General features: G+C 41.4%; 1 protein-coding gene across 4 annotated transcripts in view; it reads left to right on the top strand.

Annotated features, from left to right (window-relative positions):
• gabrb4 (gamma-aminobutyric acid type A receptor subunit beta4) overlaps window positions 1–14738 on the top strand; it is a 51070-nt gene that overhangs the window by 29887 nt on the left and 6445 nt on the right. For 3 of the 4 annotated variants that reach the window (XM_063184724.1, XM_063184723.1, XM_063184722.1), the window contains exons 6-8: window positions 5246–5386; window positions 10627–10779; window positions 13130–13389. In XM_063184724.1, the coding sequence (XP_063040794.1) occupies window positions 5246–5386; window positions 10627–10779; window positions 13130–13389 (554 nt within the window). The remainder of the gene's footprint in view (window positions 1–5245; window positions 5387–10626; window positions 10780–13129; window positions 13390–14738) is intronic. The other variant, XM_063184725.1, reaches the window with a different exon arrangement.

The following is a 14738-nucleotide window of genomic DNA, read 5'->3' as shown; positions in this document are numbered from 1 at the left end:
GAGCGAGGGTGAGGGGGGAGAGAGGCTTATGTCAGCAGCACGGAGCCCGTTGAAACTCAGCCCAAACACAAACCTGACTGAAATAATAATGAGTCTGAACGGCCTCGCCATGTGCAGACTGGCTGAGAGACTCAGCTGATCAGTTGATATTGCGACTGTACGTCTTGTATGTCATCTGGTCCTGTGGCTTTCTATAAACATTCATAGTATTGTTTCTAATATTGGTCATGAAGACAATATTACAAGATCCATGCATAGACTTGAATGGATATTAAAGTCCATTCATACATTGCATTGTTATAATTCATCGCATTACAAGGCAATATAAACAAGCTACAAATGTGTTGAGGATAACTAATAAAGCAAGGCATGGATATATTAAAATGGGGTCCCTGTATGCATGATATATTATTACATTACATCTCATGTCAAGATTAGGCCTACATAAAGAAGCCACTGATGGGGTGAGTTACAACACATAGCGATCAAGACATAACAAAGGTAATTTATCTCTACGACGAGTGGCATTCAAAAGCACAGTATTCTGTTTGATGCAAAAAACATTTCTTGAACTCGGTTGATACGCACTTTCTGTTTGAAGTCACTGATTTAGGATAGGCATTTGAGGTCATCACCAGCCTATGATTTTCTGAGGACATACATAGCTTTTACTCATCTTGCTTTTTAGCAGATAAATATCTTAGTATTATACTCTGCAGATATTTGTATTTAGTATCTGGTTTTTTTGTACGTGAAAGATGCCTTCTGTCTTTTCCCAGGGTCTGGGTACGATAATTCCATGTCTGGCAGAACTGTTCCTTGACATTAACTATTCTTGTGCCTTCCCTGCCTCTGTGGCCTAAGGTATTATAAACAATGAGCTTCCACATCACCGTGTTTCCCTTCCCCTGTGCTCTCCTCCCATCCGTGGCCAATCCGGAATGACTCAGTTAGCAGGAGAAACAGCATTTTTCAAGCCTTGATGTCCATAGAGTGCGGTCTATTTAAAGCCATTTAGGTGCGTTTTGTCGATCATTTCAGCTATGGAGAAATGGCAAAGGAAGTCACACGGCCGCGTAGTAGTCATTCTCCATCATGTCTTCACCACCATCTTTGGCGCACAGTTCTGGAAGACTGCAGTGCATCTGTGTGGAGGTGCAGGGGGATATCTATAAATCTAAAAAATAATAATAATAATACACAGGAAAAAATCCTCATTGATGAATTTTGGCTGCTCTTGTTATTTGTAACATTTGTGTGCTTTGGGTTGTATGATACATTAGTGAGACTTAGTGTAATTTTAGTGTAGTTTTAGTTTATCTTCAATCTCAGACAAATATTTTGTGGAGAATTTAAGTCATACAGTACGCAACATTTCTGATAGATAGATAGATAGATAGATAGATAGATAGATAGATAGATAGATAGATAGATAGATAGATAGATAGATAGATAGATAGATAGATAGATAGATAGATAGATAGATAGATAGATAGATAGATAGATAGATAGATAGATAGATTGATTGATCAGCTAATTGGTCAATCCGCTAGTTCACTGATATAATTACAGTAATATCAACAATTAAAGGAATTTATAATTTAGGGAAACTATGCCAATAATAACTGCAACAGAGCAACATATGAAGTGTGAGACGCAGAGACATACCCCTAGCTAACTGTGCAAAAGTAGTCTGTGCCTCCTGCCCGGTCTCCTGAGTCATTGCTCATTGCTGTTGCAGTGAGGCAGAATGACTTCCTCCAGCACCCCCTGTTACAGCAGGGAGAAGGAGAGCTCCAAGAAAGAAAGAAAGAAAGAAAGGAAGGAAGGAAGGAAGAAGGAAAGAAAGAAGGAAATAAATGGAAAAAACCCAAACCCTCTGCTATCGAGCCAGTTGGCTGTGCAAGGGGGATGCAAAGTGTTTTCCATAATGCTGAGCCGTTTGTACGCAGCATCCTTCTCTCAACAGCTAACTTTGGGGGGGACTCCTGAGCATTCTCTCATAGGACGACAGCATTTAAAGTGAGATCTCAGCTGTTTTATTTGCTTCTGCAAAGTAACCTACGGTGGATTGTATTGTCACACCAGTGGTGCAGGAATGCTGAGAGGAAGAATATCAAAACGTGTTCCACAATCTGCAGAATTCACTATGGAATTGTAGAACCTAGCATTTGTTGTAGAATGCATTGTTTTTTAATAAATCGTTTGAAAATTCAGAGCCTCCATGAGTAAGAAGAACAGGAGAATGGGAAAAGACTCTTAATAAAATAAGAGTATGTACAAAATGGGCATTTCTTACAGACAAAAAAAAGTTTTGGGTTTTTTTTTTTTAAAGCAGAAGAATGTCCCTTTGGCTAACTTCTGTGACAACTTCTGTTTCCTGTTGTCACTGGATGCCATGCTCCAGACCCAGCAGATGGCAGCAGGAAGGAAGCCGTGCTTGCGCCCCCAACAGACTGGCAACACCACTCCCACTTCTTACCACCCCAAGACAGACAAGCTCAAGGCACTCAAATTAGTTCCCCCGACCTCCTTCGGCCCACCACCTCAATCCACCCACCCACCCACCACAGTCTTCTCCTCTTTTGTCTTGGCCGCATTGTAGAGAGAGAGAGAGAGAGGGGGGGTGGTGTGTGGTTATTTTAGTCGCATGCCATGGGCTACGAAGGCCAAAAAAGTGTTTAATTGCTGAGGGCAGATGGATAAAGGCCTCTTTGGCGCGAAAAACAAAAGGCAAGATGTCTTCCAAAACGCTTGAACCCTTCTCTTTCTTTCTTTCTTTCTTTCTTTCTTTCTTTCTTTCTTTCTTTCTTTCTTTCTTTCTTTCTTTCTTTCTCTTCTTCTTCTTCTTCTTCTTCTTCTTCTTCTTCTTCTTCTTCTTCTTCTTCTTCTTCTTCTTCTTCTTCTTCTTCTTCTTCTTCTTCTTCTGCTAGCTGCTAGTCAGTGGAGGTTGGGGACATGCTGGAGAGTGCCCACATCGCCGGTCTGCACAGGCAGGCGCTCCAGGCCCCGAGGCCAATGCTGTCCAGACCTGCAGCACTGTGGTGGCACACTTTCTCCAGCTGTCTCCTCTGTGGAGAATCAGCGTGTCCTGTGTCTCTCAGTTGGAGAGTAATTAAAGGAAAATGGCACTTTTTTATTTTATTTACTTGTTTATTTATTTTTCAAAGAGATTAGCTTATTTGCTGTCTACCCCACGTTGAGATAAGTGGACACATGTCCTTATCATGCTGGGGATTCACATGTCTACCTGCAGGTACCAACTGTTATCGTACCTTAGCATCATTCGCAGGGAAGCACCTTAAACGGTACATTCTATACATTTAAACTCTTAAGACAAGAACCCCTGTTATGAATTTGCTGTCTCAACACAGCAATGACCAAGTGATAATGTAGTTCTATTATTAAAGGCCATGTGTAATGCCATAGGAGTGTAGTGCTATGGTTGTTAAGTCTTTTCAACAATCATAATAATTTTCCGCTGGCGGAATGGTGTGCATTATGAGGCTATGGTAGTATTACTCAACTCTGTTAAATTAAGATATTTGGGTAACACTTTACTTGACATGTGCCTGTATAACACATTCATAACAGCTTTTATACACGTTGCATGGTGCAGTCATGACTTTTTCATTAGACATTCATGCCAAAACTTTCAGGAACATGGGAAATGAAAGGATAGCAACTTGCCAAAATAAAAGGTAAACAAAGCAGCATTGCGGGTAACATGAGGGGGTTAGATGAAGCTTTTGTTTTGATAAGTTGCCATCCTTTTGTGTACCATGTTTATGAAAGGTTTGCTATGAATGTCTTACTAAACTGTCATGAATCCTTCATGCAAAGTGTATAACGGCTGCTTTGAATGTGCAGGGACACACCAAGTAAAGTGTAACTGATATATATAGGCCTACTGTATATAAAAAAACATGTTCATGTGAAACGTTTCAATCTCTCATGTGTACTTGTCTGTGTCTTCCACAAAGAAGAGAATTCTGTTTCTCTGCCTTGCCAGAGATCAGAGGTGATGTGGTTGTTGATTGTTGTGCTTTCGCAAGTCTCTCTTATCTCTTAACAAGTTCTCCAAGGGTCAGACTGAGAGATCGTCCCTTGGAGACGTATCAAGTGGCTTTACACTCAATTGGCCTGCTTGCTCCAAGCTTGTAGGTTTTCCCAAATCTGTGCCATAACATGATGATACCATATGTAGATGTCGGGAGGCGCTGTGTTTTACATCAGGGCTTAGCCTTAACTTTAGCTTTGATGAGCGCGTTATCAAATGTGTGACCTTGCAAGTAGAGGTGTGTGTACCTCTCCAAAACAGCTTTAATCACTTAAATCTCCCATCGACTTGAGCAAGGGACAGATGATTAAAAAAGAGCCGCAGAGAAAGGAGTGCCGTTGAGCTGAATTGTTAATGCTATGGTGTCACTCATGCTCATGCCATTGTGCATTCACACAATTCAAGTAAAAATACCATTGTCATGCAAAAAACACATAGATTATATATATGTTATTGGCACAGGTAAATCAATTTAGTAAATAGTAACGCTATTGTGTTCTGTTTTTTGAAGTCCTTATTTGAAGGAGGAAAATGTGTTGTTCTTGCACTAAAGGCTTGCAGAAACCTTGCTGACATTTCCCACACCACAGATGGCCATGGTGTGAACTTGATGACATGCAAATAGCGCACATTTTTGGCAAGAACAGTTTGCAATGTTGTGCTCTGAAAGCTTTTATTGTTGCATTTTTTGCAGTGTGTTTTGTCCTTGAGCACAGATCAGCATAGTGCAAAATCTGAATGATACACAGGAATAACAGAAGTCAAATGGGTTCAGGTGACCACGTTTCATTGTAGTCTTTTCATCTGTCATGGCATCATATTTCTTACACCATTGGTTGCAAAAGGGAGGAGAGCTGCACAACCTGTCCTGAATTAGAGCTCGGACTCCAGAGTATCAGACTTGAGTATATGATCGCCAGGATAAGTACTGTGACAGTCAGAACAACCCCATAATGCTAGCCATGACCACCCTATCAAAGGGTAAATGAACAACCCTAAACCTTAAGCTTAATCCAAGACAAAAGTCAACAGACCTACGTGACATGCAAACTTGCCAAAAAGCAAAGCGTTTTCTGAGCAAAGGTCTGACCGTTTCCATTCCATAACGTGACTGAAAAAAAAGTGTCACAAAACTACGTTCATGCTATTCATTTGCTGCCGAATGGTTTATTCTCTCTCTTGCAGACGGATACACTACGGATGACATAGTGTTCTTCTGGCAAGGAGAGGGCAACAGCGCGGTTACTGGAGTGGACAAGCTGGAGCTCCCTCAGTTCTCCATCATGGACCTGGGTCTGGTATCCAGGGAGGTGAAATTCACCACGGGTAAGTTGTGTGTGAAGATTCTCATTCATCCCGATCGTTATATGTTGAAGGAGTTAAGTTGTTGGCAACTTTCTTTTTTTTGAAGCTTGAAAGGCATTCCGATTATAGTTCTGATGAGAGAATAAGAAAGTATGTATCTCTGGAGAGTGGCTCTGTTAGGCCAGCCATATTTAAAAGAAGGTCGAAGCATTGTGTTGAATAAATCGGTGATCAACAATAGTGTCCTGATTTTTCCTCCTTCTTTTATGCGTTTTGTTTTGGTCCAGCACCTGTTTTATTGGATGTACGTGTAATGCTCTCTTTCTTGATTAAATTAAGACGATAGAGGATGTCTGAGCTGTAGCTGTGGGGTTATGAAATGATTGACCACCCACTTACTGACACTGATCCTAATCATCTAGTATGATGCAGATTTACAACATTCTGAACGGTGAACTTAACGTTATGTACCATACTACAAATATTATATTGAGCTGATGCTTATACCCAAAGCAACTCACAGTTATTTGGGTACATTGCGGCTATTTGAGGTTGGATGCCCTGCTTAAGGGAACTTCAGCCATACATAAGGGTAGTGTAAAGCAGTGGTTCCCAACTATTTTCTTCAGGACGCATATTTTTACCATTGTAAACTTTGGTAGACCCACCCCTCCCCCTTAAACATATTTGTTTATATATTTACAGTAAATGGATGTGTAACGTCGTGGACCTTGAACATGTATTAATTAAATGCTTTCTCATTTATTGAACATTTTAATTATATTTTAAAAAAAACCTTAAAATCAAAAGGAATTTGTGATCCACGTGGATGTTTGGTGACCCCCTTGGGAGTCCTGATCCCCAGGTTGGGAACCATTGCTGTAAAGCACCCACATATATTCTAATCACATGGGATTCGAACCTGCAACCTTTGAACCAAAAGACCCACTCCCTTACCTCTAGGGTACGGCAACACTGTGTTTCTGCATGTACTCTCTTCTAGTCATCTATTTCCATTTTAATCATCTAAAAATGGTCCCATCCTGCACATGGAGAAACTCTACTAAAGATTCAGCCTTCATCGAAACAGTCTCTAGCTCACATAATTTAATTTTACGTAATGTGATGTTTTTTCTCAGTAGCCTACTGCTATAACAGCCTTTTGTGGCTCAAGTGACTGGTCATACATTTCTCAATTAGGTTATGTAAAGGTTTTTTAGCTGTGCCCAAAGTCAACAGCTTGGTGAGTAATGTCCGCTCAACTTAGCCAACTTGGAGAGGACAGCGCTGAAGGCGCACAAATGCTAATGGCGCCCTAATCTCTTGTAATGAATCGCAATGTGACACCAAACAGGTCTCTTTTCGCAATATAATAATAACCTTTATTGGCGCGTCAGGCTGACAAACTATCTATGGGCATAGTGACATTAGGAAAGCTATTCGGGGTCTGAAAGGGGAAGGCAGAGTTGCCTAGCAGGCAAGGGCTGGCTTCACATTTTGGGACTGTCACATTATCATAACGTTTTTTCTTTTGTTAGCACTGGCTAATACTTTTGAGCATAATGTAGATTTTTTTTGCTGACTTGGGATGTTTGAATATTTTACAGGACATCTGATTTTCTTTGTTTGTAAAAATGTACCTCAGGAAATAGCAAGAATTAGCCACAAATCACAGGGTTTCTGGTTTGAATTCCATCCTACTGACTATAGTAGGTGCAAGTGCCCCTGAACAAGACCCTCAACCACAAACTGATAAGATGTGTAGCTAGCCTTGTGAGCAAGACTACTGTAAAACATGAAAACATTAGTCTGAAATTGCTTGATTGATGAAAAAACTGGTGGACCCAGGCAAAGATATTTTTGGCTGCTAGCCTATGCGGGTTTGTCAAGTTTATGCTACTGTGTAGTGCTTTGTGTGGCAGTGAAGGAGGGGGGATACGTCACTTCATAAAACCAGTCCATTTGCCATGTTAATTCCCTCTGCATTAAAATCAATCACTGCCTAAAATAATTTACTATACTCATCACTAACATTAGCAATAATTGTTTAGAAATTACTTGAATGTAAGCAGTATTGAAATTCACAAAGGAGGGGACATAAAATGCTTAGAGGCAGTGACAATATAGTCTTAATGTGTCAGAAAACTGAATGATGAGTCAGAGTTTCATTTCTGTGGGATTTTTGCTCTAGTCATACAGCACAACCTCCCTCCCCCCCAACACACACTCACACCCCATGAGAGATGCTCAACTCTGTCCTTCAACAACCCCCTGCTGCCCTGTATAATGCTTCTTCTTTCTTCTTCTTCTTCTTCTTCTTCTTCTTCTTCTTCTTCTTCTTCTTCTTCTTCTTCTTCTTCTTCTTCTTCTTCTTCTTCTTCTTCTTCTTCTTCTTCTTCTTCTTCTTCTTCTTCTTCTTCTTCCTATCTCTCTCTCTCTCTCTCTTTCCCCCTCCCTCCGACATGCTCTCTGTAATACTTTTCCTCTCACACGCAAACCACAACTACATACATACACTACATCTCCTCTCATTGCACTGGCCATTTTGTTTAATCATGTCATTATTGTCCAAACAGTGAGTTTTTGGGTCAGTGTCCCCTCTCCCCCTGTCCCAGGGAACTGAGTCACAGAATGAGCAGTCAGTTCTAGAATGTTGTCACGTCACGTTGTGGCATAAGTAGTCAGAAGGAAGGGGATTGTGGGAAGAGAGGGGGGTTAACGGTTCAAATGGTCCTCTGTTCTGTTTTCGAGTTAATCCTATTGGTGCCGTATAGCTTGCTCTGCTAGTAGTCTGGTCCGTAAAGGAAACATCAATTTAAAAAAAAAGAAACTCGTCTGGTGCATATTCTGGGACTTAAGTGGCAGAAATAGAATGATCCCTTTGGAGATATTTTCGCTTCATTACGCTACAGTAGATCAAGCCATCCAGTGTGATTTTTGGGGCACTTGCTGGAACGCATCATGCTTTCCCCCCCCCCCCCCTTCTCCTCCCTTCCCTCTCCAATCGTACTACATCCTGCCATGACAATAATTAACAAAAGGACAGTCAGCTTCCTTCTTAATTATGTCAATCACGAGATGTTTGACCTAGCAGTGTCAGCTGCAATTTCATCTTGTGCTCGCTGTTGTATACATTCCTTGGCTAATTCGTCCTACACAGTCAAAATGCCAGTGTTGCTATGACTCTTAAAGAGTTGAAATTAACTCCATTTAGATAGCGCTTGGTTCCACTGACAATTAGTCATAATTTTGCTCTTTGGTCAGTGTAACATTTTCAGGGTAAATTCTAACATTGTCTAAACATGTTGAGTAAGAACAACAGCTGCAGAGTTGAAATTACACTCGACACCTGCAGACATTTACACTGACTTTTGACTCCACTGTCTTAGTAAATCACCTCTCCACAGTGTTGTAAATACTCTTATCTTCATTTATATAACTTTACTCTGAAATATTGGCATTCCATTTTTATACTGTGTACACTCTCTTGTCGCTCTCTTTTTTTGTTTTTAGTCTATCTAGACGACATTTCACTTCCCTACAACATTACCCATCAGCTAATTTCCAGTGTCCTTTTTTGCTCCCCCACCCTCTCTCTCGCTCTCTCTCATTCCCCCCTGCTTTCCTCTTGCTGTCCTCTTCCCCTTTTTCTCTTTCTCTTTTTTTAAAATCTTCTGCTTAACTGAATCCCCACCCCCGCTATCTCTCTAAAATTCTGTCGTGGGAACTCTCAGCCACTATTGGCCAAAGACACAGCTGGGCTCTCTCTCCATTTAGATCATCCTTCTTCTGTCTGTCTTCATCCTTTTATGTATTTCATATCCATACTGTTCAATCCACTATCCAGTATGTCCACTCTTTAAAATGCCTGATGCGGCATGTATTTTTGTTTTTAACATGACTTCATCCTTTTATTTATTTTGTGTTCAATCTACCTTGTGTACAATTACCTAGTGTATCCATTCTTAAAATGGCAGATAGGTATGCTGCCCTACACCAGCTAAGTGCAGTAACTATGCCAACATTGAACGTGAGAACAAAGGCTTATAATCCTTGGTATTAGTTTGGATATTGTAGTTACTGCAAATTTGACATAGCAATATCACTAAAATGGGCCACAATTGGACCGTTAGGCTTTGTCAAAAGATGAAGATGAAGGTGTTACGAAGACTATTTTCAGTCTAAACTGAATTTTGACAAACTACCTTTGTAGGGCAGTATGTTTTTTTCCACACATGCAACAAATCAAAGTACCAGGGCATCAAAGCTGGAAAAACCTTGCTATATTCCATACCAATCTATTTTTGGTTCTCCAATGAAAAAAAAAAAAGATTTGAAACCTTGTGGACCCTTCCACTGAAACCCCCCAGCCACAAAAAATTCTATGTATAAACTCGCTTATTTAGCTCATCTTTACTGTTTAGACATGTGTGTATCAACCTACAGTGTTGTTTATATAATTCTGAGTGTACTGTATTATACCCGCAGGTACATTAATGCATGCATACTGTATTACACAGTGTGCTTGCTGTTCCATTTCAGCTCTGGTAATGCAACAGTAAATAATTTCAATGAGGTAGTCTAAGCTTGTCTTGTGCATGGACGTGTCGGCACTGTAATTCACCGATGCACAACCGGGTTCAATACTGCACATTAATTGGATGTGTGCTTGAGTCCAGCTTCCCCTCTCCCCCTGCCGTCACTGCTCTCAGGATATATTGTACTGATGCGGACATATTAACAACCCGCACACACACACCGCTTTTTTTTTTGTTTCGCAAATATTGCTCTATAAATTTAACAAGCAACAAGGTCATTTCCGGATGAGCAAAGTTCATCAGCTGTTTATTGTTCACGGTTTTTGTTGATAACACAATGGCACAGTGAATAGTTTTAAAGTCCGTTCTAAATGTTGAATCTTGTTCAAATTGGTTCTTGTTTGTCGGGGCGCCATTGAAAGAAAGCAAATTAAAACGAATTAACAGCGGAGCTATCTGAGCATCAACAGCTAGAACAGTCATAATAATTAATAAATCATATCTACAGGTATATCTATGTGTGTGTGTGTGTACTCTAATTAAAAAAAACCTAACCTACCCTTCTTTGCATTTGCACTTATTGTTCTGTATATTTCCTATGCACTTTGTATCTGCTAGTCGCTTTGGTTATAAAGCGTCTGCCAAATGCAATGTAATGTAATGTAATCTATACAAGTAATAAAATATAAAGTTGATAAGTGATGTTGGTCTGCGTCTCCACAGGTTCTTATCCTCGGCTGTCGCTGAGTTTCCGTATCAAGAGGAACATCGGCTACTTCATCCTGCAGACCTACATGCCCTCCATCCTCATCACCATCCTCTCCTGGGTCTCCTTCTGGATCAACTACGATGCGTCCGCTGCCCGTGTGGCTTTAGGTATGTACGCTGTGTGTGTGTGTGTGCCTGCGTGCGCGCGCGTGGGTGCGTGCGTGGGTGCGTGGGCTGTGTGTGCGCGTGCGTGCATGCATGTGTGTGTGTGTACTGTTTGTATACAAGACCTTTGTGTGTGTGTGTGTGTGTGTGTGTGTGTGTGTGTGTGTGTGTGTGTGTGTGTGTGTGTGTGTGTGTGTGTGTGTGTGTGTGTGTGTGTGTGTGTGTGTTTGTGTGTGTGTGCACGCGTATGTGCGCGTACGTGCACACATGTGTGCACTCGTGTGTGTGCGGGTGTGCGCGTGCATGCACGGACTGTTTGTGTGTGTGTGTGTGTGTGTGTGTGCGTGCATGTTTGTGTGCGTGTACTATTTGTATACATGACTGTGCGTGCATGCGCGTGTACGTGAGTGCGTGCATGCGTGTGTCCGTGTGTGCCACAGGTAATCTGTCTCTCTCATCTGCATATTGATCAGGGAAGGCTTGCAAAGCCATGTGGTAATGACACTCTCAGAAGAAGCTTAACAAACCTATATCCAATTTCACCGTTGCAAAAGCTGCAACCCTGCATGCGTACAGAAGTACTGTATAGTCTTATGTTACCTTCTTACACTAACCTTGGCCCACTCCTACAATTCGTAACGTGACACTATATTGAATTTCATACTCAAGTCATTCGGGACAGGCTGTGTATTCCCAGTACATCGTGGTCTCGGAAAAAGTTAGCGAAAAACATTTGTCATTAGATTACAACCACAGACCATAACTGTCAGTTACCTCTTCCCCCTTGTGAGAAATTTTCCAGCCTATAAATTGCAGCAGCTACATGCAGTTCATCAATCAGGAGGACATACCGTTTATCAACTGTTCAAGTTCAATGCAGCCTTACAGAAAATGCTTGGAGGACGAAGATGTTTAGTGTTTCTTACTCTCTTCATACCAGTTCTTTGCACTGTGCAAATGATGCAAGTTTCCATCATCATCATCTCCTCATCCTCCCATGCAACTGTGTAGGGGCATAGAGTCTTGCATTGAGTCCACTACGATGAGTCGACAACCCCATATGCCTATCCTTGCCCACACAGTGCAGTGCATGATGGGAAAAGTCTTCATAGTTCAGGAAGGCCACAACAACTAAGAGCTGCGTTCATACCTTCCTCCCCATATTGACCTCATAACAAGCAATCTGCAACTATAGAAAAAGACAGGACATTTTCCAATGTACTTTGTTAGACTGAAGACCACTCCACAGCACATATATTCATTACACTCCTTTAATACTAATTTAAGTCCATAATACACATAAATAAATGCAATTTTCGATCACCATCCAGGTATCGTCAAAGATTCTAGGTTTTATCTTTTTTACCACCTCTGGTATCGTGATTTCATCACATGGTATCGTAGGTGACACCAATCCCAAATGGTCACCCCTTTTCTATAGATTCTGCTACGTTTCGTATACTCTGTTATAGGCTTCGGCTAGATATTCTATAATAGGCCTACACTACTATGGACTATTCCCTGTCAGTACAATAGGGTAGTTCCTCAATGTATTGCATAGATAAGCGAATAGATACAGTATACCAACATATAGGCACTGGGATTCCACTTTTTAATTGTGATGATTAAGTTCATCATCCTTTTTTTAACCTTAGAGGCATTATCTGACGTAGCCTAGACATACAGTAGTTTGTCATCGGCAGCACTTAGCGCAGACAATTACATGGAGACATATGTCTAAAAATAGCACTGTAAATGCGGTGACACAGTGGCCAAGATGAGAAATGATTTTGACAATCATGTATGTGGCTGCGCATAAGGGGCCTTTTGACACTAAACCCGATATGGTCAATAGATTCGGAGGTTAGAGTACCCTCGGGGGACAGAGTCGAGTACGCCAGGAATGACCTTAGCGGACAATGACAACTGCCCTGTAATTGCAAAGAGCAAGAAATGTGTCTGAAATGGGTCTAAAATTGTCTCAAACAACAGGGTGTGTAACAGTCCCTCAACAAGAGCCGCGACGTAGTAATGTAAAATAAAAATAGATCAATTGTTATGCGTTCATTTTACGTTTGATGTCGTGTACCTGTATCAGATACATTCGTTTTTCTTTTGACTATTTGGACTATTTGGTCTAAGATTTACTGTGTATGTTGTCTTTCTAGGTGTAAGATTTACTCTGTATGTTGTCTTTCTTTTGGCTGCATTCTAGGTGTTATATATTTTTCTGTTTTTGGCCATATTCTCGGTGTTACATATTATTTCTATATATATATGTTGTTTTTTTCTTTTTGGACGTGTTCTAGGTGTTATATTTATATGTTGTTTTTTCTTTTTGGACGTGTTCTAGGTGTTACCACGGTGCTCACCATGACGACCATCAACACCCACCTGCGGGAGACTCTTCCAAAGATCCCATATGTGAAAGCCATCGACGTCTACCTCATGGGCTGCTTCGTGTTTGTGTTCCTGGCGCTCCTGGAGTATGCGTTTGTCAACTACGTCTTTTTTGGCCGGGGCCCTCAGCAGCAGAAGAAGTACAGCGAGCGCTTCAACAAGGCCAACAACGAGCGTCCGCGCTATGAGGACGCCAAACGGATGAGAGATCAGGTACTGTACTGTACTAAGCTGCAGGGCACGTCTCTACAAACGTCTGTTTTTTTTTTAAAATGCTCACGCCAAAGATTGATTCTGTTTCCTAAGCAGGGCAGGGAGCCCAACAGATGGGGGCAAAGGGGTCAGTTGTCCCGGGCCCAGGGAGAAAAGGGGGCTCCAGATTTTGGTCCCCATTACATTGCATGTACTGAGGGAGGGGGCTTTTCAGATTATTTCACCCCGGGCCCGGCTAAAGCTGTCAGCGGCCCTGTAGCAGGGGATGTCTACTGTTTAAAAAATGGTTACACCGAAGATCAATTCAGCACGGCCGACATATTGAAGTTTTACTAGAATAATTGCAGTAGGATGATCAAGACTGATTATGGCTTGCTATTGATTGCATACAGGTAATTGAAGTGTTAGGTCACTGTTGGGTTACCGACCGTCATCAACAACAGTGATGCTTATTTCAATTGTGGCATGATGATCCCTGCTGGATTACAGTTCACAATTTATCACATTTTCGACAAGTCAGAGTTTATTTTGTTCAAGCAGTTAGGAATCCAGGAAAACCTGAGTGCACTATGGTCTGCCATATAAAAAAAGATGTTTAAAATGCTGTTGCATCCTACTGTAAGTATTGCTCAGGTGCATTCAAAAAGAAAAGAAATTAATAAGACTTCATCCACTAAAATCCATCAAAATGCTAAATCAATAAATCCACCTGCTAACAGGGTCAGGTAATCCATCCAAAACATCAAATATCATTTTGCCTTCGTGGACATACGGCATACACCAAGGAGGAACATTACCAATATAGTTGGGCCTGAAGGATTTGAAAAAACGCATGACAGAGCAAACAGCACACCACCTGGTCTCCAGCATTAGCTAAACAGTTGGCGTCCCAAAGCTAACTGTGTCTGTGTGCTAGCGGTCTCTACGGAGGTAGGTGTGGGAGGATTTGAAACACTGTTTACTAGGCATTGATGTATCTGTGTGTTTCACAGTCCCTCATGTTTGTTGTTTGTTCCAGGCCTCTGTGTGCATGTGTGTGTGTGAGTGTGAGTGTAAGCAGGCCCCCTAGGCTACAAATTGCTGAAGGCCCCAGCCCGGTAGGCAAATTCTGTGACAATATTACACAGTCAGCGCCATATTTCCGAGCAAGGAATTAAGAATAACATATCTACCAACTGTGGAGAGTAGTCTTAATAAGATTTAAAACTCTACTCTATACAGCATGTAGAATTTTACAGTACCACATCTTGTCACAATTCTGCACTTATTGATTTTTCAAGCCCTTTGGCCAATCGGGGGCCCTCTGGCGGGTGGGGGCTCCTAGGCTACAGCCATATCTAGCCCTTGTG

The sequence above is a fragment of the Engraulis encrasicolus genome, chromosome 20 (genome assembly GCF_034702125.1).
Source record: "Engraulis encrasicolus isolate BLACKSEA-1 chromosome 20, IST_EnEncr_1.0, whole genome shotgun sequence".
In the NCBI taxonomy this organism is placed as follows: domain Eukaryota; kingdom Metazoa; phylum Chordata; class Actinopteri; order Clupeiformes; family Engraulidae; genus Engraulis; species Engraulis encrasicolus.
This window is presented reverse-complemented; position numbering and strand designations above follow the sequence as displayed.